Raw genomic sequence first — 26064 nt, 5'->3', positions numbered from 1 at the left:
GTCCAGTTAAAGTGAAAAACATGGAAAAATAACGTATTTTCTGGAGCAGTCCCGAATTGTTTGGCAAAATGCTTCGGTCAGCCGCCGCCAGATGCGCTAGTGAAAATCGAAATTACACTTGCGAGTACGATCAATGTAGCCCGGCCTTAAGACTACATCATTTTCCATTGCTTGCGAGATGGTTTTCAACAGCTGTCAAAAGCTGTATTTGTACCACAATAATGTTTCAGTTCGTCCAAATGATTTTCAACACGCCTCAGGCTGGATAGAGTTTGACAGTTCTTTGTGATGTGTTGAAAATCAAATGTGTGGTCAAATGCTTTAAGTTTCATTCATTCAAAAAGTTTCAAAATAGTTTCATTCATTCGTTAAACATGGCCCATACTGTTTAAGACCGAGTTGGGCCAGTGGCGGATTAAGGGTATCGGGGGCTCCCTTAATTCGCTAGCCTCAGGAGCCCCCAACGTCCATCCTTCCGGGGGCCCTTGTCGCTAGTACTATGTCCATACGGCATACTATAGAATGGCGATCTACGAGGCTCCTAAATCGACGGGGCCCCAGGCGGCTGCCTTGTCCGCCTACCGTTACATCCGCCACTGAGTTGTGCATTAAATAGAACTAAATGTATCGAATAACTTACAGGATTTTCCAAGTCTCTTTCGAATGTGCACATAATTATTTAACGCCTTCAAGATGTTTTTCAACAGCTGTCAAATGGTGTATTTGCTTCATAATAAAATTTCTGTTTTTACACATGATTTTCAACACATCACAAAATCAATCCAACTTCAGATGTGTTGAAAATCATGCTGAAGAAATAAAAAAAAATGCTGATGGAAATGAAGTATCAGATTGATGTGGATTAACATCTTGCACGCGGTGAATGACAAAGTTTACATTCGAAAATGACTTGGAAAATCCTGCATGAATTATTTCAATTAATATTGTTGAAGCAACTATTTGCGTTCTGATATTTCTTAATAACAATTCATCCTCTATTTCTACGCTGAATCACTATGAGTCAACCGTTAAGTAAATGAGATCCAAAAAAACCTATTTTAACTTTGTCAATGATGAATGTCATCTAAGTATCATACAGTTGCTCAATCAATCAGTTTTGCTTCTTTGCGATTCTATTTATTCACTCCCTGGGTCGGCTAGTGATCCACTATTTTCCAATTCCATCGTACTCACACTCAGAACTCATTAGATATTGACTCTTCTGCTCCATAAATTAGTGCAAAACCCATCAGTATGAGCCACAAAAATTAGATCGTCCTTAGAACTGTTCACTGGAAATTTAACTCATTTACTCTTACAAAGTGTGCACATCTTTAGTATAGATGATTTTGAACTTCTATTCCTTTTTATAAGATGAAGTTCACTTTTCTTTAGTTTACTTTTCAGCTTATGAGTTCCTTTCTTAATCTTGCGATTTAAAAAAAAAGATTTTGTTTCCAATTAAAAATTAAACTACAATTCATTGAAAAAAGATTAACATTAACGTAAACAAGAGTTTCAGATATGTTTGTTGTTTTTTAATCTTACTGTTTAAACAATAAACAGTGCAGTAAAAATTAGGATGCAAAAGTCCGTGAAGAAAATCTATGTGCAACTTTATTTCGGATTTGAGCAGATCTTGAGCATTTTCACGCTTGGATAGTTTACCGGTATGATAGTGAATCGGTTAGAAATACCTCTGCGTAGCAAACAATCTTCATAAAGTACTAAAACCTTCCCTTTTTTTAAGCCGTTGCAGGTCTATGCATCGAGTATATTACATATTGGTAAAACAGATTTATCCTCATATATTTCATTAAAGCTACGCAAAGTAGAACATAAATAGAACGCATTTGCAGCATCAGCTCAAGGCGTTTCTATGCTCATAATGCCACTGAAATGTATCACTGTATTGTCGAGCCATAATAATTCCGATTGCACTTCCGACGCTGCAGCTACGGCTCACAATACGCAATAGCTAATGGTTCTCTCAATATAATCATCTCAACCCCAGCCCCAGCATTTGCTGTCGAGAATAGGTCCTACCTTCCAGAAGGACGCTGTTTGTTTGTCCTAGGAAGTGATGTTTAAGTCGGTACACTACTAATACTCATCCGTGTTTGCTCTTTGGTCCAGTTTACCAGCGTCGTTTGCCTTGTTGTACTGTGCGCATACACACCACCTCGAGTGCGGCTTGATCCTCATTTGCGGCAATGGTCTTTACCCAGAAAATATCTCCTTCTCGGGCCTTCCTCAGGGCACGATGCAGTGAGGCAAGGTATTGAGCTACTGCACAGCAGCAACATCTGTCCCTAATGCCAATGGAGCAGGCTTTCCGAAGCATTATGATGCACTTTTTCTCATGCGGCGTTCTTTGTGTGCCACCATCCCCATCGTTTGCGGAGTGGCCGTGTGTCGCTGGTTCGACGATATATTTCCGCCGTCCAAAGGATGCTCGGGGAATATTCTGTGATTTTTATTTATAGTTGTTAGCTTTAGTACGTCATATTTTTGTACAAGAAGTTGATATAAATGTGCTTTGAATTGACGTTACTGCTATCTCGAGCCCACAAAAGGGACAATGTGTCGTTTTAACCTGTTGGTACATGTTTTCTTTTTTTTCTGTAGCTTTGCGGATAATATCCATATTTCACTCATTAATCTAATGGCTTTTCCTCTCTTTTTTTCGTTTTCCACGCTGCAATAGGAACGAACTGTTGCCGCCGATCGATAGTCCCACGCAACAGCGAACAAGAACAACGCTTTTAGCAAAGTAAAGGGCATCGGCCAAGACAACAACGGTGACACCGACGACGACGACGACGACGGCCACGATCGTACCGGAAACAGTTGCCGGCAGCATGAAGCTACTGGGTGGGCACGACGACGGTGGCGGACGCAATGCAGCCCCGATCCGCACGCAGGACGATGCCGCCGTCGGCTACGTGTTCCAGCGGCATCCGAACGAGACCGAGTTCAACCAGTTCGCACAGAAGCAGTCCCGGTGGGCTTCCGGGGACGACACCATTATCGATGTGAGTATTGCCACCATGTATCCGGTTCCGAATGGTGGACATTTCTATTAACTTGCCGGGAGACGGAAGCCATGCAATGATGGGGGACTGCTGCGGATGCGTGGCATGCATGTGGCTTGGCTCTGCTTGTAAATGGTGCGGCTGCAGGGGGGTTTGTAATTCCCTGCTTCTTCATTGTAGTGCAACAATGTTGAATGATAAGGGTTGCCTGTATTTGCTGTGCATTTGCAAATGTGTAACGTTATTTCTTCGTGTGTTTGAATAATCGGAACATTGTGTGTGGTAGTGTTATGGGGGATATTTCTTCTTGTTAGACGCTAATAGTGCTGAGAGAAATCCGTGTTTGAATTGTGGAGACGATTGTATCTGCTGGTCACGGTTTAGCAGAGGAGGTTTGTTGGTGTGTGTATATCAATCACTGCTGTATTTGTGTGCAAAATCATTGAAACTAGTTTTATTTGTGGTAATTCATGTGGTAAACGATTCCAATTTTTTATATAATTCTAATGGCGGATAACGACTCAAAGATAAGAATACTGCACTGAATAAAACCGATAAAATTAGTTCCATTACTAAAAAAAATGCTATGTAACTGTTTGATAACTTTCGTGGACCCACGCCTGAAGCATTAATAGATCCTTCGCTTGCGTGCTTGTAAAACTTTTCCATCGATGCAGTACTTAACGAAAATGAATACTTATACCATCCGCTATGCCCATGTTGCCCCCCCCCCACAAAATGGCCGTAAAATCGTTGGGCGTTTGTCTTCCTTTGGGTCGATCGGCTCTTCGGCTGCCGTTTTGTTTGGGACGCTTCTGTGTGAAGTTGACGGGGGTGAGGGTGGTCGTGGGGTTGATTAAACGTTCCCTAGCATGCAAATTAAGGAGTGAGTAGTATAGCCCCGCGCGTCGGTGGGATGTAGAAAAGAGCAGTAGAAGCATAATAAACGAATGGAACAGAAGATAACAGCGTAAAGGTAGAGGTAGAGAGAGAGAGAGTGGAAAAAGGTTCATATTTAAACGACATGCAAGATATGACCCCACTCCACCTACGGTCGAAATTGTGGACGATGCAGCAGCACCTGCAGATACGTGCAAATACACCCTTTTTTAGTTCTTTATAGAACCTTTGTTTGTACGAGTATAATTTGTATATTTTTGAAATCTGATGCATTTTTAATGCTTGTACCTTATACTACTAATACATATTTGCTGTTTGTTCTTGATCAGCTATCTCGAATTAAACTTATAGCTAATATTTTCAATTTGTGATGAAGACTTACATTTAACGATTGTTCTACAATCAGCACATGGAGAATGTTATAAATTTCATCTACACTAAATGATTGTCGAGCTAGTTAAGAATTCCCAATTTGTCCGCCTACTTACGTTATTTGCTTTCCAATCCTTTTCTGCATTTTTAGAACCAAGACAAGTGGAAGTACAACCCCGCACTGACGAACAACACGCCCGGTGGTCTGCTGCCACCACCGATCGTACCCGGCGTCAAGCAGCAGCAACAGCAGGTAGCCCAACAGCAGCAGCAACAGCAACAGCAGCAGCAGCAATCACTTCAGCAGCAGCCACCGATGCAGCATCCCCATCAGCCGCACCAGCATCAGGTGCAGCAGCAGGTACAGCAGCAGCAACAGCAGCAACAGCATCAGCAACTGCAGCAGGCGCAGCAGATGCAGCATCAGCATCAGCAGCAGCAGCAACAGCTGCCCATGATTAACCATCCGTCGCAGATGGCAAACCATCTGAACCATCAGAACCATCTAAATCAGACGATGCTGAACCATGCGACGATGAACAGCGGAGGCCTGCCGACGATGCAGATGCCAATGCAGGGCGGCATGTACGATCATCTTCATCCGCCGAACGTGAACGTGAACGGTGTCGGCGTACCGAAGCCGCCCATGCCGGAGCAGCAGCTCGTGTATCTGAGCGGCAGTCAGCAGTACGGAACGGTGCTGGCCCCCCAAAACCAGTACATTCCACGAAATAACTCAGCGGTAGGTGTGGCAGAGAATATATATATAAATGGAGGGAGCAGTTCGGGTTTACAGAGCAAAGCGGTCAGCTTTATTATCCTTTGGGGGGAACGGTGGAAAATCTGTATTTTATCCAAAATAATGGCTTTAAGGTCTTTCAAAGGTCTGCGAAAATTCAAAAGCATGGAGTTTTTGTGGGCAATTAACTTTGCTCTTTATACACCTTTATCGCAGCGTTATGTCTTATGGCGTTAAAAGCTTATCGTCGTAAAATTGGCAACGTCGTCTTTGTTGCGCACTTTTTTTTCTCACGGCCGATAGGAACGGAAACTGTGATACCGAAGCAGAAAGGATTGTTCTAATGCAACTCTCCCAGAACGAAGCGTGTGTTTTGGAGCTATGTTGGCACTTAAATCATTTCGTTACGATAAACAAAAGTAGGTTTTCCCATTGTGCGAATTGGTCGAATTGGGCAGAATCCGGCAGAACACTCTGAAGTCGAAGGCGGGTATGATGCGATTGGCATGCGGCTATCGATTCTAGCGTTCTGATGAGGCAAGCGGTTTCTGCCGTTGGATAAAAACGAGCAAACGAGCAGTGCAGTGCACCTAACCGACGTTGACCCGTTCGAAAAAGGCTCCGGCGAAGGGAGTCTACTTACCGGACAAAATCGGATCGATTCCCTCTTGGATGACACCACCACTACCTCTCGCGCCCGCCGGTTGTTAGAAGTGTCCATGTGAAGAGCAGTAGCGTAGTGACAGTATAATAATTCAATTAATGCTGACACCAAAAGCTACCCCAAACCAACCCCAAACTCATACTTTTGTTCCCGGATTCGTGTTCCCCCCTGTCTAGGTTGGGGTTGTGTGCACTGCTGCAATGAAATGAGGCCAACCCATCGTTGCGTTTTATGCTGCTGCTTGGTGAGTGGGTTGGTTTGGGAGAGCGTGGTGTACGGTGCACCGTACGAAAAGGTACATAGTGGTGTATGATGCATGGTGGAGCGGGCAGGGGAGGCTGATTTGGATGGCGCGCACGAACGCGCGCCGGAAATGAGAGGAGCACAAAAAAGAAAGCGAAAAGGAAGAAGAACTGTGTGTGTGTGTGTGTGTGCAAAATAATCTATGTCAACTGGCGCAATTTATCGTCCTGCTCTTTTACCTACCCTATCCGTTGGCGGGGTACTCTATCGGGCGGTTAGGGGAAGACAAGCGGGGAGACCATGTCTAGCAGAAAGGGTGCGGGTGCGCGATGCAGAGCCTGGAGGATGAAATCGGAAACAGATTTATTTAAGCTGCGTCCTCTAAAGCAGATTCATGCTATTGTTTTTTTTGGATTCAAGGGATGATGCTCCGATTCTAATATTTGTGAGAAAAATGCGCCTGGGTGGTCGCGCTATTCCGGACCAGGAGTCGAAAAATCGATGCTGCGTTATTTGCACACATTGCTGAGTTTCATCGGGGAATCTTCGGAAAACAATTAAATATGAATCGGGCTGCTACACCTGAGTCGGGCAGTTTCAGTCAAACACAACACGCATACTAACATATTGGACCCTCTTTGACAGGTCTACATTTGTGTTAAATGTATTTATCATTTATTTAAGGATGTACTTAAAAATAAATCCAAAAAGTAGCCAAATTTGATATTAAGCTTTCAAAGGAGAGCTGTACAAGCATTTGTCTAATTTGAGGGATTTTTCATTTGCCTTGTTTAACCCAAATGATCTTTTAATTGCTTGTGAGACACAGACAGCCACATCGGTTGGTGAGGCCGGCTTCTGTTGATTAAAAATTCGTCACGGCACTGCGCTGTGTCTGCTTGTTGGCTCGCTCAACTCTAAACTCATCAAAAAGAAAATGCATGCTTTCCACGGTCTGATGTCGAAGACTAAAACAAACCTAGCACCAAGTGTTGGGTTCTCGCTGCTAGCAACCGCTCCCAAAAGTCAGAAGTGCGCCTGTGAAAATCACGCAAAAAAAGTTAAACACCGGCTATGTATCCGGGGTTTTTGCACCATTTGTGAAGCCCCCCCCACATATAACGAGGACAATGACAGGCGGCGCCCGTTGCTTTGGTAGCTGCTGGCGGCCACCAGGCAAAAAGGAACGCAGCAAAGCGTAACGATTTCTTGCGCGCGCGTGTGTGTCTTTTTTGTTTTTGTGTTGGTCAGAACGTTGGGCCGGATTTGGTGGTTGTGATTTGATTAGAATACTTTTTGTTTTACTTTTGCGCTCGTTGGCTGCTGCTGCCCATCTTATTGATCCAATTAATATAGCCCTCTTTGGGCCATTTTGTAGTTTGTCTTTATGGTTTATACTTTGCCTGTTTATAATGTTATTTGTTCAGGTTTCAAACTCGAATAATATCATGCTGATTATTTCCACATGTTTTATTATGCTCACGACTATGACAGTTCTTTATTAAAAATTTTCTAAATATAAATTAATACAACCTTTGCGAAAAATGTTTGCCTATTGCTCATATTCAGTGTGTATTTTGCGTATGAATGCGCTTCAACAGTTTTGATGATGTGCTATTGCTGTTAGGAAATAGATTATGTTCCTAATACGCTGGCAATTATAATTTATTTTAAATTATTAAGAACGTAGTAAGTCTTCCTATGTCCTTATCATTACTTAACTTAACAAGTAAGGCTCGGTTTGTTAGATTCTGTATGATGAATTCTAAGGTCTTTTGCTATTTTTCAGGAATAACAGCCCTAAAATGCCTAAAATAGTAGTTTTTACATTCAGCGAAATGTATGTTTCAAGAGTTTTAGTTTTCAATTAAAATAGCATTTACGATTGAACGAAAGATTTCAAACAAACGTGCTAAGCGTTAGTGCGTTTGTCTGCGTTTTTGACTTCAGAACATCTCCTAGCGCAAAAGAGCAGCCGTTTTCTCTCCTCACATGTGGACGCGATTGTGCAATAGCGCCAAACATGGCCGATCGAGTAAAGTAGTCATTGGAAAACACAGTGAAAATGACAGGCTCGCCTTTTAATGTACCATTTGCCCCGAGACACCGCCGTCGACAGTACGGGCCCAAGTTCTTTTCTCATTCCCTCCGGGCGTGTATGTTGCGCATATAAAGGCGTCCGTGTGCGTGTTTGCCGTGGCCAGTGCTCGCGCGAGTGTTTTCTCATGGCGCGCGGCGCCAGGTGCTACGGGCAGCAGGTGTGTGGATAGGTGTGGAAGCTGCAGACAATCCGCGAACCCAGCGTGAGAGGATGCGGCATGCGACTTCGTGCCTCAAACCCGACAGTGGCTGGAGAAGGTGGTAGCTCTGTTGCCATTGACCGGTACGGGGAGGTGTACCTCTACTGGCTCTCGTGCTGCTGGTGCTCTTCAACAAAAGGTTTTTGGCTTCCACCAGCTCCAGTCAAGGCCGGACAAACGCGCGAGCTCGGGCAGCCGGCGCTCCGGCTCTACCGAGATGCGTGCGGGAGCGAACACGAACCAACGACAAACATTACCACCGCAGTGAGTGCGAGTGAGTTGAAGAACAGAAAACGCGCGTCAAAGGGCCCGCGTGCGAGAGAGCGTACCGGGGATCCCAGCGCAAGAGCGAACTGCCGACGTGAGATAGAGATGACAGAGGGTGAGCATAACACAAAACCCGGGTGAGCCGGTTCATCATCCTCATCATCATCGTCATTAGCAGCAACAACACCACCAGCATCAACAACAACCCACCGCTCACCGTGTTGTGATGGTTTGTGTGCTGCATCAGTTAAGCTGCTTTGGTATAACGAAGCTCGCCTTTTCCGGGCTTTTGATTGCGCCCGGTGTATGTTCCTTCGCGTGTTGTGCAGTATTGGGTGTTGTCTATTTTTACTAACAATAGCCGGAGCAGAATTTCATCCACTATGCTATGGTCGCATCGCTTTCAAATTCGAGCGTTTCGTATTCTAATTGCGAAACGGTTGTATGGCAGTAACTGATACGTGAGTGGTTGTTTGATTAGGGAAGATATATTTATAAATGCCCTGCCACTCATAATATCGATGCTGTGCAATATCGTTAAAAGCCTTTTACTGTTTATTATGTATTAGCCTAAAATTAACCCTTGCTCATAAAATATGTATTCAATTTGCGTATTGGTAATTACACATTTACTCTACTAGCCACCACCATGCACGACATTGGTTCTCCTTTGCGTATATGTGTCTCTTCGCATCCAATTTCGTGTCATTTCCCAATATGGTGGTACTTCAAGGGTAAGAAAAGCTTCTCATGTGTTGTTCGTGACCAGATGATGGCTAGGTCGGCTTCATCGACTTAGAACACTATTCCACTGATATTTGTAAGACTATTTCATCGAGTTTGTGTCTGTATGCTTGTGTTTCGTTTTTGATATTTAACTTTTTTTGTCAGTTATCTACTATTTCGAGATAGCTTAGGAAAATCGCAGGTCCAACAACCCTTGACTTGTTGGTTGGGAAAAAGGATAATGCTTCTGCTCTACCTATCCTTCCTACGTTCTACGTTCGGATCGTCGAGGAACAAGATAAATTGTTAATGCAACAGCTCTTAACCTATCCGGCATTGTTGTACCTTTGACGCTTTGAGATTTTCATTCGTTCTCACGCAACGGCACGCTCTCCTTCAGAATGTTCGCTGCCCTCTCAATCGATATGTGTGCCCCCGTACGGTTGATATTTTGCGTCCCTGGGGGGAGGTTCGAACAAGATGTTGGTGTGGGTATACTGTGATTTTTTTTTGCTATAACAAATTCAAGATTCTGGATATCTTTTGTACACCGTACCATCTCGTATATAGACCATCATACCATCTCAAAATATAGACCTTTTTTGAATATTATATGCCATATTCTAATTGGGTAAAATCGATAATTTTTGGAGAGAGAACTGACAGCAAACTGCAAGGCAGCATAGGCAGCAGATAGATTACCGTTGGTTAGATAAAATGCGAAGCGTAATCGCCCTATGACACGAAATATTGACACAGTTATGCAGACGCGTTTGTTAATACAGGCGGAATGGCGCAAAAATGCCTCCGGTGTGCTTGATAAACGATAATCTGAAGCTAAGGGAGCTCTTGGTGTTTTATATTATTTTTGTACTCGATGTGGAAAATGTATCATTTTGCTTAAAACGTCGATTCACAAGAGCTACTCGCATGCTTGCTTGATGGCAGTAGAAGAAGTCGGTCCAAGTGCGGCTCTCCTATTTCAAAACGAGTAACTTCGATTGTGAATTTTTCCTATGCGGCTTAATTCACGCCGATGCACAACCACAATCAACACCCCAGAATTAAGATGGACGTCATGAGTGTGTGTGTGTGAGGGCTCTACTACTGTGTTTCGAAAGAAAAACCTGAACACCCGAGATATCAGTGAGGGCTGACGGCGTGTGATCCCTGGTAAAGACCTTCGTGACTTTTATTTTATTTATTGTTTGCCTCTCACCCACAATCGACGCTGGACTGCAGATCACGTTGCTTGCTTGCCCACTGCATGTCTCGTGTGGTCGTCTGTTGCACCGCGCCAAGGTTGAGATGCAATCTCTTCTCCTTCTCGAGGTCATCACAAGGAAGGAAAAGCGTTCTTTTAGCGTTTACTTTATTCTTCACGAATTGTCAAACAACAAAGTGAAAACATGGCTCTTTTCCTATTTTTGGTTACTTTTTGACGAACCTCGATACGAGTAGGTAAGAAAAATACAAAGACCTCAAAGCTTGTTAGACAAACTCTTAGAGTTTTTCATCACCGCATCAACAGTGGCTCAATTTTGCTAGGAATGGCACAGATTCTTCCAACCAAATCCCTTCGGCCGTTGATGATGGTACGCTGCAAAACCGGTTAGAGTGTGCACTCCTTCTCCTATACTCTACACTAGACTCGCTAGCAGCAGCGCACCGTGCCAAACAAGGGAAGTGCAAGCGGAGTGCAGCGTATATTGCGACGATGGTTTTGACTACTGGTTGTGGGAGTGGGGGGGGGGGCGGAGCAGAAAATGGAGGGCACCTTGTTGTTGCGCACCAATGCGAGTATGTGTTGCGCCGTCGTCTCGATTATGCGCTGAACTTGAACTCGTTGTTACTTATAGCCATCGTTCGAATGACCTACCATGGACACTCGCTTCTGTGTTGTGGTAGAGCCGAGGGGAAGAAGAGGCAAAAAATCAACACTTCTTACTGCTTGCTTGTGGTGTAGTGGTTGCAGAATGTTTGAAGCATCTTTTATGCTGGAGACACTGATGCCTGTAGAAGCTGCAACTGAAATCACTTATTTTGTGAAAAACTATATTGTATGTTATTCTTTGGTCTTAAAGACTTGGCAAAGAGAGGCAAATCATGTACAGTACATATGAATGTTTAATATGGATATCGTCTTCAGAAAGATCAACATTTACAATAAACCAAAAATTATCTTACACGCTTACGCTGAATTCATTTGCCTTCAAATCTGAATATTTGTAAGTTTGCGAAATAATGTATTTTGATGCAAACAACAGCCACGCGAATGTATGTAGAAGGGTGTATGCGTTAATTTTCCATTGATCACACTGTACTTATTTCACTCCGACACACTGACGTTCAAAATGAACGGTGAGTAATTACAAAAGTATGGCAATTATCTTTTTGAATCGATACCACCCTGCCTATATTGTTTGCTGCTCAAATAGCAGAGAACCAAAAAAAAAAAAAAAACACACACACACACAAAAATGGCAGGTTTGGCTGTGTGGTTTCATAGAATATTGTTGCAGACAGCTGAGACACAGACAGAGCAAAGAAATGGAAGCTTTGCGTAGAGCGGGTAATAAACTGATTTCGCGCGAAGGTGAACACACGACGCGGCTCATCGCCGGCTCATGGATGTGGATTTCTTTCACATTTCATATGCTTCTGACTGTGTGCTGTACGCTTTGTTTTTTTTTCTTGTAAGCAAAATTATCGAACATATGAATAATTGGAATACCAATTGATTATCGGGATTATTTAAGCATTACATTGAATGATGGTGCTCTACTTGTAACGTAAACACTTCGTAGTGTACTATTGCTTCCTTGTTTTAATGACTTGTTGTTCGGTCTTGAAATCTACTTGTTTGTCTAATTGTTTTTTTTTAAATTTATTTTTATCTTGTTGTAGATTAACACTTCAACTGCCAAGAAATTGTGGGAGAAAGGAGGATCCAATGACGTCAAGGTAGCAGCCGCTGCCACTGGCCCTCTTCCACCACTGCAACTGCACGGCACCACTGACCATCCGGTATGGCGCGATTCAACCTGGTCATCTCAGGGCGATGCGATCTTGGCGGCACCGCGACGTATTTTCCAACACGGAGCGGAATCCAATCCGACTGGTTCAACGGGAATTCTAAGGTAAGCGGTTACACTGAACTGCGATAACGCACATGTATTTTGTGAACACTTTCTAATCGAAAACTGTTCTACGTTTCAGCCCACGAGACTCGACCGGAGGACTAGGTGTAAAGATGGTAGAATATGTGCTGGGCGGTTCCCCGACAAACAAGGAAAGTCCATTGGCTAGCTTGGACTCGCGCTTCAAGGGATTGAAGTTTGATGATGGAGACAAGGTGAGACTCCTGCTCGTAAACGGAATTGTTAATGGCATTACTGGGCTGCCGGCAAAGTTGCTGGACTGATTAATGTTGCTTTCCTTTTGTTATAGGCTTCTGATGATAAGGACAAAGCAAATTCGCCGTTTGAAACGAATGGCGTAAAGAAAGAGGAGGTGGTGCCCGGTACAAATGGCGTTGTAATGGTTAATGGCATTGATGACGATAAGGGTTTCAAGTAAGTATATCTCACGAGATCTGTAAACAGCGCTTGCTGTCGTTTAAAGCCTGCGCATGATTAGCTCAACGAACCATAATCCTCGATAGTCACCTTTCGTTCCAAAGCCGTACGCCGGGCTCGCGCCAGCCGTCGCCGGCCGAAGAGCAGCTGCCACGTCCGAACATGCTGGACCCAACGGGCGTACACGGATCCGGGTTTCCGCAGCATCCGTCGCTGCACAATATGCTCGGTTCTGCAGCACCCGGCGGCAACGACGTCACGCAGCAGGCAGCAGCCGCCGCCCTCGGATCCTATCATCCTCAGATGATAAATCAGATGGGTCAAATGGGTCAGCTCGGTCAGATGAATCCGATGAACCAGTTGAACCAGTTGAACCAGCTGAACCAAATGCAGAGCCATGTGATGAACGGCGTTGGGGGCATACCGCAGATTGCACAGGTAAAGTACTAACGCATCACTCATCTGCGTTTGTTGCTTGTTGAGGACGGAATGATTGAATATTTCGATGGGTGCTTTTTTATCCTTTTAGAGCCCTATGGTTAATCAGCACGGACAAGGACCGAGTCAAATAGATTCGCCGGCAAATCTGCTGCAGCAACCGCATAACTTCGAGCTACAGGTAAGTTTCTGATTGTGGGTTTTGTTTGTTCAATGAGGTTTGAATAATTTAAGAAAGACACATAATGTACGTTCAAAACTACTCTGCATCTGATGCGTGATACAAACGATATTGGCACACTCCTAGGTGCCGTTTGTAATAATGCATAGAGCGAATACAAATTTTAATGCTAATATGATTGGCTGAAATTTGTATCTAAAGGAAGCATTTGATTATTGTATAGCAAAGAACCCTAAAACTCGTAAGAAAGTCTGACGGTGCACGATTTATTTTCAAAACAAGGACCATATGGTAAGAATCACTAGAAAAGCTCTACAAAAAATGCGCACGCGTGCACCCTATGTCTGTTTGTGTATTCTGACACACAGATGGCGCCATCGTCGACAAGGAGCATTTATGATTCAAAATGAAACGGCAGTTGATTTGAAAAGATATTTTAGTGTCGCATACTTAAATGCTAAATTTAAATGCCCAGGTTGTCCTTAAGATCTACGCTTTGGGCGAACCGTGCACAGAACGTTTATCTTCAATCTCCGTGTATGTTACATTTTGCGAGTTTCGGTCAAAATATCTTATTTAATGGTAGTTATTTTATTGGAACGAGGGTTTAGTAACTAAATTAATTGCATAACATTACCAACGCTGATCCTAGTCATTTGATATATTTCAGAATAGTTTATTATTATTGTATTGGGTTATTACCAATTCAATACAATCGGATATTTTTTCAATACAATTATCTAACATTATCGCTTCTCGGCTTAAATTGCACAAAGAAACGAAAGCAAAAACAATCATTAAGGAAACAATAAAACATGTACAATATCGGCACGTTGCTAATGCTAATAAACGTTAATAGAAAAGATGATTAAGGTATAATCTAATGTGAAAGTAGAAATTAAATTTGGTTTGTTGGTTACATTTAAATGAAAAACATGTTGAAATGTTTTGTCCACTAAACGATACGTAATTTAATACCCTCATAGATTTTAATCCTGTCCCTGTTGTTTGCAACCCATCACCCACAACACTGTTTCTTCATTTTTCGCATTTGGAGATAAAGCTGGATAAAAAAACATGCTACGGAAATATGTTTCACTTGCGTTGGCTTTAGCTTTGGTTTGCCGAACGGGCTAGAGACAACTTCTTCTCTTTTTTTGCTGTCAAAATTCGTTGGTAACTCTCAACCATATTGTAAAACTCAACTTAACTCAACCATTAAGACTGTAAAAAGGGTAATATTTGCTTTTCTAGAACATTTGCACATGCAAAAATGGTGGAATTGTTATAAAATAAATATATACTGAGTTTGAGGAAAGGGTAAGGCAGTATAGGGCCGGTCTGGTGCTACAGTTGTCCACTCGTACGACATAACAACATGCTCGTCATGGGTTCAAGCCCCTAATAGACCGTGCCCTCATGCGTAGGACTGTGACTATCCTGCTATGGTAACAATAAAGCCAAGCCCACTTCACCAGTGGGTACAGGCAGGCCTTTACCGACAAAAGTTGTTGTACCAAAGAAGAAAAAGAAGAAGTCTCATAAAATAGAGATATAAACATAAGATATTATATACCAAACAAAGTATGTTCTCTTCTACAAGTATGTGCACTGTTTTCTGTCATAAAATGTTAAACTAACATTTTTAAGCTTCGCCATTTCCCTAAATTAAATTTCATCGGCAATGCATTGTGATTTTATTTTTGCCTGTTACTTAAACAAGTATTGTATGTAATTTTAGTTTTAAAAGTTTTTGTTACACATAATTTATCCTGAATGTTCTTTGAACAGCATTTTTGTGTACTTCTTATTAGTGCCTCATGATTGTGCTTGCCACCCCATACTGTATCACTTGTCGGAACATTTGTCAAGCTTTAACCGACGAAATGTGCACGACAATATCGTTGATTTCCCCTGACCGTGGGTTACATTGCGCCAATCAATAAATTTCTTATCCAGCCACTTTTTTATCCTCGCCACGTTCAAGACAAGCCTTAGACCCAAGTCTCGAAGGAACGTGCAACCGGCCATGTTTCGTATGACAAGGGTTCAAGGTTTAACGGGGTTGTTTTTCCATTACCGGAATTGAACGGTCCACTTTTGTGGACTGCTCGGTACCTAGTACGCGTAACGGCCAGGCTTTTACTGCAAGAGTGGAAAGCTTTGTCCCCAATTGCAACGGTTAAAGGACATTGTGAAAAGAAAGCCTTCTCGGTTTGTGTGTGTGTGTTTTTTTTAAATATACGGCTGTATATTTGCTATTTTTCCAACGGGTCAGCTGATTCCGCAAGTGAAAGGGTGAAGCTGGTGTACCGAATACGGCTCACGTGAGTGAGGGAGTTAGATGGTCAACAAAGCACCTCGGCGTTTACTGCGCAACCTACATCGGGGATGTATTTTTAAGCGAAGCAAACGATGCAATGTCCGCATTATTCGTTCCGTTGGCACACATACTCTTGCTTTTGTATCAACCTGGGTGACACTGCTCCATTTAAAAGGCGTTTGGGGCCTTTTTTCAATAGATCAAAAATCGTTACGGTACTATAGATGGTCGGACATTTTTAGGACCAACAATACAATTCTTGTGTACGTTGATAGGTGCATATACGTCCCGGGACTGCAGTGACGGCCAGTGGAGTGTGATGTTAGTGTAGCAATCAATTTGGTGCCATGAACAGCAGCGCTCTCATTTGTCAACTGTTACGTTCTACTATCGGATTATGATAATTTGAAGGAGCATCCCTACTATCTGTTGACGTTTGTACCAATTGTTATGTGGAGCAAAGCTTAAACATCAATCACTCCCACTGTAAACAAATATGCATGGTTTCTCGCTCTGTCAGCGTTGATGATCTCTTGGCTAGAACGACGAAGCTTGCTGATTTTGTCACCCGGGTTAGGATTGCTCGAGACGATCTGAATAGTGTGATTTCTGTCTTTGAAAGAACTAGGGAAAATATATTTGCAATGAACAAGATCTCTATGTTCTGCGCATCAATCAGGATTAGATGCACTTAGTAAGTCAATTTTGTCCCTTACAATTACAATGATTATGTAAATGTACGTCCGAGGAGTTTTGTTTACGATTGGAAAAAGTTATAGAATAATGAAATATTGTAATTTATGTGTTTCACATTGAGAAAAACATTTACAACTTCGAAATATTTTTGCTGCTCACGATGTTTGATTTCGGATTCTTCCGAATTCTTGTAGCGGAATAGAATTTGCAGTTGTTGAATTTACAAAATTTTGAACTAAGCACCTAAGACATGATGCATCGGCTGGAACATCCACACTGTGTTTTCCTCGGGTTATACAGTGTGGAATAATATCGCTTCACTGTTTGTGGTCACACTCAAAAGACGTCCTGAGCGGGGCCGATTCATTTGAAATGGAAATAGAATTAAATGGATGAGTCATAAGGCTCGAGCATAGTCGTTGCCTCCTGGTGTCGCTGTACGGGGCGATACTAACAAGCAACAGAGCACCTTTCGCAAAGGGAAACCGAGATGATGAGGTCTAATCAATCCATTTTCCACCCAAGAACCATGGACACACACACACACGACGTTGTTCTGTTGGAGGAGAATCCAAAGGATGGGCGGCATAGGGCAAGGCCACCAGTTGGCATTGATTCATAAGAATAAAGACACTGGCAAGGCCTTGAGGTAGTCATCTAGCCCAACGAGTCCGAGTGCCAACGAGAGTCCGTAAGAGCCAAGTAAGATTGATTGTGGAATAGAACTTGATCCGGGTCGAGAATAATGCGGGATCCAGTGATGGATCATTACATCCATGGAACAATGCTGTAATGGTGTTTGTTTAGGATAGCATTCTGGTGGATTTAGAGTTGTGATATCAAGCTCTGTACGCCTAGTACTGTACCTCAGTTTTAATGTTATACCACAATGGAACTCAAATCTCACACAGTTGATCAAAGTATCTTATATTGAATTTGTCATATTATGCAGTGGAAATATAATATTTTCGCCAATGAAAAAACATAGATTAGGCTTTGACACTCTACATTCTTTGCTAATTGAAGTACACCGCTGTATAGTAATTTATAAAGAATAGTTGAATGTATATATTGTTTTGAGAAAATCTATTAAACATGAACCAAACATGTGTTTATGATTGATTTTCGTTCGTCATATTACAACGGTGCTGTATGAACGGTGTTCATTATGTGGTCAAATTTTATTGCCTAAAATATTGAACGTGAGAACACTAATTTGATGTCAATTTCGGGAGAAAGCATGCATTCCATTCCAAAGGAAAGGTACTTCCGTCCATCCCTAACGTGTTTGAATAGGTTTGAGCAAAATGTATCATTAATCAAATGCCGCGTGTCCGTCCCGTGCATAAAATAGAGATATTGTACATTCTCTGGTGCGCTTAGCAATCGATCGTCGATTGCGTGCTTTCAATGTTGATTCGCTGGAGTACTGTCGCTGTACAGGGGGGCAAAGGAAGGGGTAGAAAAGCGTCTCTCTAGTCATGGAAGTGTTTCGGTAAAAGCTTTTTATTTGTGTCTACCACGGAGTACCTACACTCGTATCGATTGTGACTCCACACTTTATGCGGGGAAGAAGAATGTTAATGATGATGATATTTACGACACTTCGATCGATCCGTGACAACATATTCGTGTGTGTTTGGGTACGTGGACTATCGGAGAGTGTGTGCGCGACAATGATAATGACATTTTCCAACATACACGAACACACTTTTAGAAAAGGGGGAAAGAAGAAATTGATTCGGCCAACTTCACTATCTACCGGTGGATGAATTAATTAGCAAATGTTGTAATATGTTATACAACGCCTCCTGCAATGTTACGCGCCGTGAGCTTTCCTTCTAGCTTGCCTGGCAAACGTTTTTCAAAACCGTCCCGGCAGGACGGTTATGTTGTCGGCTAAAACAGGGAAGCCGAACGTTGTTTGGGTTGCGTTTGGTGATTAACGCCTCGGTGAGTTGGACAACATAATAGTGTACCGGCAATCAGTTTGCTGCCACACCCTTAGCCGAATGACATTTCATCGCAGCACCCGTATATGCGCTTCTGGGTCGTGTTTGCTGCATCATGCACGGCTCCTTGCGTGCGCTCTCTTTTCCTCCCTAACTGCGATACACATACGTATAAGTGCGCCCTGATACGAGGGCGGCAAAATGGAGCAAAACCATCAGGAATGGTAGCAGCGATGGTTGCAATGTGGGTTACTCTTCAAACGAAAGCCACCAGGCGCCTCCATCGTTGAAGGCCATTTTGAATGCAACACACATTTTTCCTCGTTTGGGTGATGGGTTGGCGTAGGTGGAGGAGGAGGAACCGCTTTGGTGTGGAGGGGAGAACGAATAGGCCACACACATCGTTCCTAACCGTTGCACTGTCGACGCGTGACATTCGTGTTTGTGGATGTTTCCTGGTGGAGTGTTTCATTTTGGAAGAGAGAAGAGGGAACCAGATCGTATGTGTGTGCACATACCAAGTTGTCCGGTTGTCGCTTTGAAAAATCTATCCCGATCGTTAATGGTCGAAAGAGAGCTGCACATTGTGGCCGAGTTTATCGTGTGCAGGAAAGTTTTGCATGAAAAAGCAAGTTACTCAATTAGTAATTTGCACGCTAGGGGTCGGATTAGCTTTCGCGTTTGCTTTCCACTAGGCGACAGTGTCTAATGGATCCTTTGGGGATCAGATTCTTTTCTGCACTAGCTCAAATTCATTATCTAATGTGTCATGCCACATTTCTAAGTATATGTTGTATCGTATGATTTCAAGCTGAAAATTGAATGTGAGTTCGTGTGTTTTGTTTTTTTTCGTTTTAAAGCTCCAAAGCGAACGCGATAATTTCGATATTTTTGCGTCAGCATTTAAGCAAACTTGCAATAACGACTGAAGGGACTTCGAGTCTATCGGGGAATAATTGAAATTGAAACGAGAATCCTAAGCGGATTCTGTTTACACATTAAACATTTCAAATATTCGAATCCGTTTGCATCTGGATGAAATCCGCTTCAGTCGCCATAACTACACGAGTCTACGAAATTCAAAACTGTACAAAGAGAAGTACAGTATGGATACGTGCAACAAAACCAATAAACCGTTTGTTCGAATTGATTGATTGACATTCGTTCGCTTCGGGTATGTCCGAAAAGAAGGATCATTTGGCCCCTTACTCTTTGTTGGGTCGGTTTGCATTTGTTGCTTCCCACCACATCACACGGGGCTGGGCGGGGGTGATTCGCTCACAAAAGAAGAAGAGAAACCCTAGATTCCGGCACACACGAGGAGGCACACATTCTGCCTAGTGACTGTCAATTTCAGACGTTCCATCGTCGGGACGCTACCAGCGCGAGAATCGATCAACGACGCGCAGCCCGCACAATGTGTCCGTTTTCTAAATGGCTCATAAACGGGTCATGTGATGTGTGGTTGCACACAGGATTGCAGATCAGGAGGCAGAAAGGCACATACCTACGATGAAGCACAGTACCTGGTGTACGGCATCCCTCCTCCCCCACGGGTACACTGGTGGTCCAATCGATTGCCACATATATGTATGTTAATGCATGCACCATTCGCCGGGTTGGGTGGCTAAGAATGTGTGGCTAAGAAAGGACACCGGTGCCTGGTGCGACGGTAAAGTTTTATTTTCACGACCCGAGTGCGGTACAGTTCGTTACTACGGACACGTGTGTATATGAAATCAAGTGCTCCGGTGGGAAGAGATACCTTGAAGTGTTTGCGTTCTGCGTCAACGTCAAGTGAGCTCATTCGGGTGCTTTTTTTTGGCGTACGAATGAGTCGAAAACTCGACGGGGTGGTGGGCGCAGAGCATAGGTTTTATAGATAGTTTGAATAGTTCACGCGCAATATCGTGACTTTCTATTCCACGCAGCGAATGGATGGATAAATGACGTCTGTCGTCTAACAGTGACACACTCGCCAGGCGGAATGCGTGCATGGGGGTGTGTGTGTATACTTGGTTGTTAGAAGCATCGTATGAATATGTATGAATGGTTGATTTTATATCACTGTTTCTTTTTCCTATTTTAAGCTTCTATACCATTCCAATTGCGCGTTTTATCTCCACATGACTGTTGTTTCAGCATGACTGTGCGCGTGTAGGTTGTTCCTTTTTATGCGATTTTTTTTTTACAATGGTGTGTTTTAACGTGTACAACTACAAAATTTATAAATAAGGAGAGGTAACCTTCGTTAGAGGAGTTAGAGGAGGTCAATATTAAAAACTAAAAGATTGACATGAAAGGTCAGACAAAAAACCCATACCAATATGAAATAATAATAGAAATATGTATTAGTTTCGTATCATTATTTTTTTGTTATTTATAAAAAAAATAAACAAAAATTTTGTAATAATTGTGTACATGTATATGTACATTATTAACAATATGGACATAAACACAAATACAAAACAGCCGAATATATTCCCCCGCAAATATTAATATTTATCCAAAAATTGGTAAAAACTTTCAATAAAATTTTATTAAAATATTTTGAATGGAGTATTGATATTTATGAAGTGTTGTTAGTTAATAATAATTAAAATGTGAAATACTGATCTAACCCATCTTCAATATGTCCACACAAAGAGGTACAGCATCAATATTTTCTTAGGTAGTTTCTTGTCCGACGACGACACTTTTCCATCAAGGATATGAAACGTTTTCAACCAACAGACTTTTCAACAGACAATTTCAATTAGGTGCTTTTTTATATGCGCCATTATAGGGCTTTTGCTCTTCGAAAGGACAATACTTATTAACTACCGTAAACCTAGGTAGAAGTTTTAATGAGAATTGCGTTTCAATTCGCAAGTGTGTTTTGTAAAACGGTTGACGAAGTGATCACATCTTATCCAGTCGTAGCTTTTTGCCTCTGTGCGATTATACAGATTCTGTCGCTGAATCGCTGAGTAAAATTTCTACCTTTCACGGGGTTTGCGCCAGGTCAATTCGTTGGAATAGCCAGCACCCAATAGATGGGCAGGTAAATTGTACAAATTAATTTCCGAATAAATCGTGCCCTCGATCCTTGCGCTAACCCGGCTTCCCAGGTTGTGCCAAACAAGAGTTCTTCCTATTGTGTGTGTGACAAATATCGCAGAAGAGGGAAGAATGTTGGGTAGCTGGCTGGAGGAGTTCGAATTTCTGACCGGTGGTAAGCTGGCACGTGCACAATTATGGCAGATTGATGGTGAAAGTGGGTCTGTTTTATCTCGCGGCCCAGACGGCTGGCAACCATCGCCACATTTGCACGCTTGTTAATATTACCGGCAATAATTGCAATGCGTCGTCCAGGCAGTCCCGATTCTCCCAAGTGTGCTTTTGGCGCACGTCTGTGGAACAATGGTCGAAACGGACGGTGGTGTGTAGGTAGTGGTGGTGGTAGAGGGCTATAAAATGTTGCAACAATTAATGATAATGCTTTGGAGAGACTGTGAGAGGTAGTGCTGCTGCTTTAAAATGTGAATGTGGCTCATTTTGGCTCAAAACAAGAATGGCGGATGTGCATCATACACGTACGATAACGTACATGCATATGTACGCAAAGCCCAACAAAAGGGATGCGATTGACGGGCTGTACGAGCTACAACCACACTACTTGGCCCCACCCGAGAACCGTTCGTGGTGAATATAATCGCTGCAATCGAGTGTAATGAACAACATTTTATACGAGTCATTCGGATTTAATTACAGCTCAAGCGCAACCCAACCCCAAGCTTGCACATCCTGTGTTTTGCGAAATGCACATTGCTGCGAACAATCGACGGAAATGGATAGCTTTTTTGCCAGAATATAAAAACACGTGATATACACAACGCTACATTCCGGCCAATCGAGCTCTACACCAGTGAGAGTGAAACGGTTTTCATTTAGTAAATTGAACGGGAACGTTTCCGTTCTGGGAGCTTTTCTGCGAAATCATCATCAAACGTTGAGCGGATGGAAGAGCATGGATGGTCGAAACAGGGAAGGTACATCTGTTCGTTCAGCAAAGTTGAAGAAGCTAGTATAGGGAGCAGGATGCCAGCTGAGTGAAGAGGCAGCGAAGGATAAATGCATCATGCTCCTTACATAATCATAATCGTCTTCGGTTCAAGTGCAAGGATAGTTGTTGGTGAGTGTAGGAAATAATGAAACGCCACCTCCCTTAGCTTTATGTAAGGTAGCAGCTGCCATTGCATCACACATCGATGAAGTTAAATTATTATCCTCAGCAGGATACAGACCTTGATATTGATTAGTTAGTAACTTAGCTGCAAATGCGTCCTAATGTCTATGGAATGTTGTCTATGGCGTTGTATAGTCTCTGATGGATAGTATTTTCTCTAAAACAAATGATTTAACATTCTCATTTTAAAGGTTAATAATAACCTTTGGTTATAAGGGGTTTGTTTCAAAATTTCATCCTACAAATTGCGTACCATAATCGTTACCTATTTGATTCGCTTATAGCCGTTATAGCTTATAGTGTGTGTCTGACAAGCAAGGGCTTCAATAGATGTGATTGTCAGTTATTGGAAAACATTGGTGGAAAATCTCCCAGGGAAGGCTTCGGGCTATCCTGTACTTGAACTCATTGTTGCTTCAACTAAACTATTAACTAACGCTTGCATGTGGTTGTGGTTCTATCATCCTGACAGCAGGAAATACAAGTGCTCTGTGTCCTATAAACTTCGGAGTATTGATGCATGATGGGACACGAAGTATTGGTACTGATAAGACTTCTTCCATGTATTTGGCCCATGTATCTGGTCTGGTTGCTCGCTGGCGAAACAGAAGATATGCGATGGCTGTAGATTTGCAGCGTAACAATGGGCAGAGGCCACCCATAATGCACCCAGTCGGACAGAAAAGCAATATTTGATTTGATTGTTTGCCGCGCAGGCAGCCACACTGCACAACGCATCGGCAAACGTTGGATTCAATTCTTTTTGGAAATAAATCGGTTTTTCCTTTTGATAACTTTCGTGCTTGGCTGTGTGTGTGTAAGTGCCGTACACGAAATCAATCATTTTTACCATTCGATCACGGTGTGTGATGGGAGAGAGAATTGTAACGTTGAAAAACTTTTTGTAGATAATGGCTGGCACAGCTGCCGTACGCCTCGGCGAAGGGGTAATGGAGCGAAAGCACCTGCAAACAAAAAAAGAACTGCAATCCAAAGAAAAAAGTGCACATTCGTTCGTTCGTGTGGAGAAATTGGAAAATAAAATTAGAACAATAAAACAAAAACACCAAATCAATAACAAAAGCACACTCACAAAAAAACACCTACACGCGCAGGTCAGACAACGCTCATCCTGGTACTGACACGTAGGATGGATAGTGTGATGATGAGCAATACACATCATCATCATCATCATGCAACAGTTTGCTCTTGCCGGAGGAAGCGGAAGGGCTCTTTTTTCGCTCAGTACTCAGTGGACACCCAAGTGTGAGGTGAAACAATTTTTGCTCTGTTGCTCTGTGTAAACGCGGACGTGCGAGACGAGTATGCCGATACTTTTTGCTGCTCCACGGTTTGTGCAAGGCACGGGTACAAAATGCACCCAATATGATGATGGGCGATGTTGCTGGAGCTCAAATCAAACTAGCAAAAAGCGTTCGCGTATTCATATACGAACGCAGCAACGGGCGATTGAACGAGGGGATTGTGGATATCCGTAATGAATAGTGGCACCTAAAGGGAGGAAAGAAGGAGCGAGCAGGCCGGGCGCAGTAGTGGCACATTGGTTCGGTTTGAAACAGTTGGCACTTGTGGATGTAATAATTGCAGCAAGTCGCTTGCAACTCCCCCACACCTGCTCTTGCACTCCGATTGTGTCGTGTTTTGCTTCGTGTGCATTGTGCGATTGATTAAAAACTGACTGGCGGCTTTTCTTTTGCTCTGCTTACGGAGAAGGACACTTTTCCTGGTATATTCTTGTCCTAAAAACATGCAGCGATGTATTGCCACACGATCAGAGAGAGAGAGCCCCCGAGGATAATAGTTGCCTTTTTATTGGTTGGTTTTGCGCGACTGATTGCCCTTTCAAGCTGTAGCGATGATGTATTAGCAAAAAACAAAACAATCCTTCTCTCATTGGTATTTGTTTTATTCTCTGGTGTTTGGTTTGCTGCACATCACCATTTAAAAGTGCATCGTTTTTATGTTTTTTTCGCAAGGAATTTATTATGAGGGGTTTTCTCTTCCAATATCAATAACTGTTGTTGTTGATGACGCAAGTAATTAAGGCAGACGTATGGATTGTCCGTGTGTACATTATTGAACCATTTGCACGAGTCGCTGCACTGAACGCTGTCGCTGTTTTCGAGCAATTGAGTGCGGCATAGAGAATGTCAGTAATCAGAAAATGTTGCCACAGGGATCATGTACTTGTTTGAGATTAAATGTCACAAATAGTGTGTGTTTTTGTTTACACTGATTGCCACTTTGTGCATCGTTTTGGTGCACATTTTTGACTTTTTAAGAAACTATGATTTTAAATTTTTTTTTTTTATTACATTGTGTTTGCGATCCCCTGTTAGCCGTGAGTAATTGCACTGGAACGCATGCATTCATTCGCAGTAACGTGGAATTGTGTGGACGGATGTGGAATGTGTTGTTGGGTGTCCTTGTCGGCAATAAACACGCCATTATTCTACTTCCAACAATTCTACCGTCCCAGGAATACACTGGGAACACAAGGAATTGTTTGTGGATGCACAGGTTTGCAGACGTCAAGACAGGTGGAAATGACATAAATGATTCATGTGGCACATACGCCCATCCCCCCGCCGTACCATGTGAAAACGACTTTAATCAAACCGTAATAAATTCCCCAGCACTCCCCGCAGGCTATATCGTTTGAAATGGGTGAATCAGAAATGATGGAAGTAAATTACTGGAAAGTTCAAAAAGTGTAAGCATCATGGGGCCAGACACGCAATCTTTGTGTTGCGTTAAAATTGGTATGTGTGCGTCCGTTCTGGATCAAACCGTACGGTGTTTTCGCGCATCCTTCACTCCGTTTGCAACTTTGATGGGATTGGCGTTTTGGTGTGTGATTGTGCTATTTTTGCAGAAATATGGGGTGCATGTGTTCCTGGGCAGTAGTCCCAAGCTGATCAATGCTTGAATGCAAAATTCTTGCAATAAAACTTTAGCTATGCTATGCATTCTGTGCGGCGAGTGAAATAGCTGTGACGTAATGAACAACACTGTTTCAGATTATCGTCGTGCAAGTTCGTTACTATGTATTGAAGAAATCAGGCAGACACTCATATTCATATTTTCCTTTCGCTAGAGCTCTGATTTTAGAATGGCTTAATGTAATTTTGTATTATACAGCATTGTGCGTATCATGTTTTTGAATTATAAACGTGATCATGCATTAATTTAGAAACAAACAAAAGTGTAGGTCCAGCATTGGAAAGTGTAAAAGCTATACTACACTTTTAGGTCCAATATTGGAAGCTCTTGCTTTATTCGACAAACAAATAAACAAACGAACAGTTAAAGAATGTGCCATTAGCTCCGGTGTAATATTGCAACAGATTAAAAAGCTCCCTAACAGCAGCATGGCTTTGACGTTTACGTAGCCCTTTATG

The 26064-nt window shown here is 42.7% G+C and overlaps 1 protein-coding gene across 6 annotated transcripts in view; it reads left to right on the top strand.

The window, feature by feature from the left end:
• LOC120897497 (maternal protein pumilio) overlaps positions 1-26064 on the top strand; it is a 148211-nt gene that overhangs the window by 11822 nt on the left and 110325 nt on the right. For 5 of the 6 annotated variants that reach the window (XM_040302445.1, XM_040302444.1, XM_040302442.1 and 2 more), the window contains 7 exons: positions 2708-3035; positions 4459-5049; positions 12154-12386; positions 12466-12601; positions 12697-12821; positions 12911-13262; positions 13354-13443. In XM_040302445.1, coding sequence (XP_040158379.1) covers positions 2862-3035; positions 4459-5049; positions 12154-12386; positions 12466-12601; positions 12697-12821; positions 12911-13262; positions 13354-13443 — 1701 coding nt within the window. In that variant the 5' untranslated portion in view covers positions 2708-2861. The remainder of the gene's footprint in view (positions 1-2707; positions 3036-4458; positions 5050-12153; positions 12387-12465; positions 12602-12696; positions 12822-12910; positions 13263-13353; positions 13444-26064) is intronic. The other variant, XM_040302446.1, reaches the window with a different exon arrangement.

This window comes from Anopheles arabiensis, chromosome 2 (genome assembly GCF_016920715.1).
Source record: "Anopheles arabiensis isolate DONGOLA chromosome 2, AaraD3, whole genome shotgun sequence".
Lineage (NCBI taxonomy): Eukaryota > Metazoa > Arthropoda > Insecta > Diptera > Culicidae > Anopheles > Anopheles arabiensis.
Note: the sequence above shows the minus strand (reverse complement) of the source record. Positions and strands in the feature narration are given on the sequence as shown.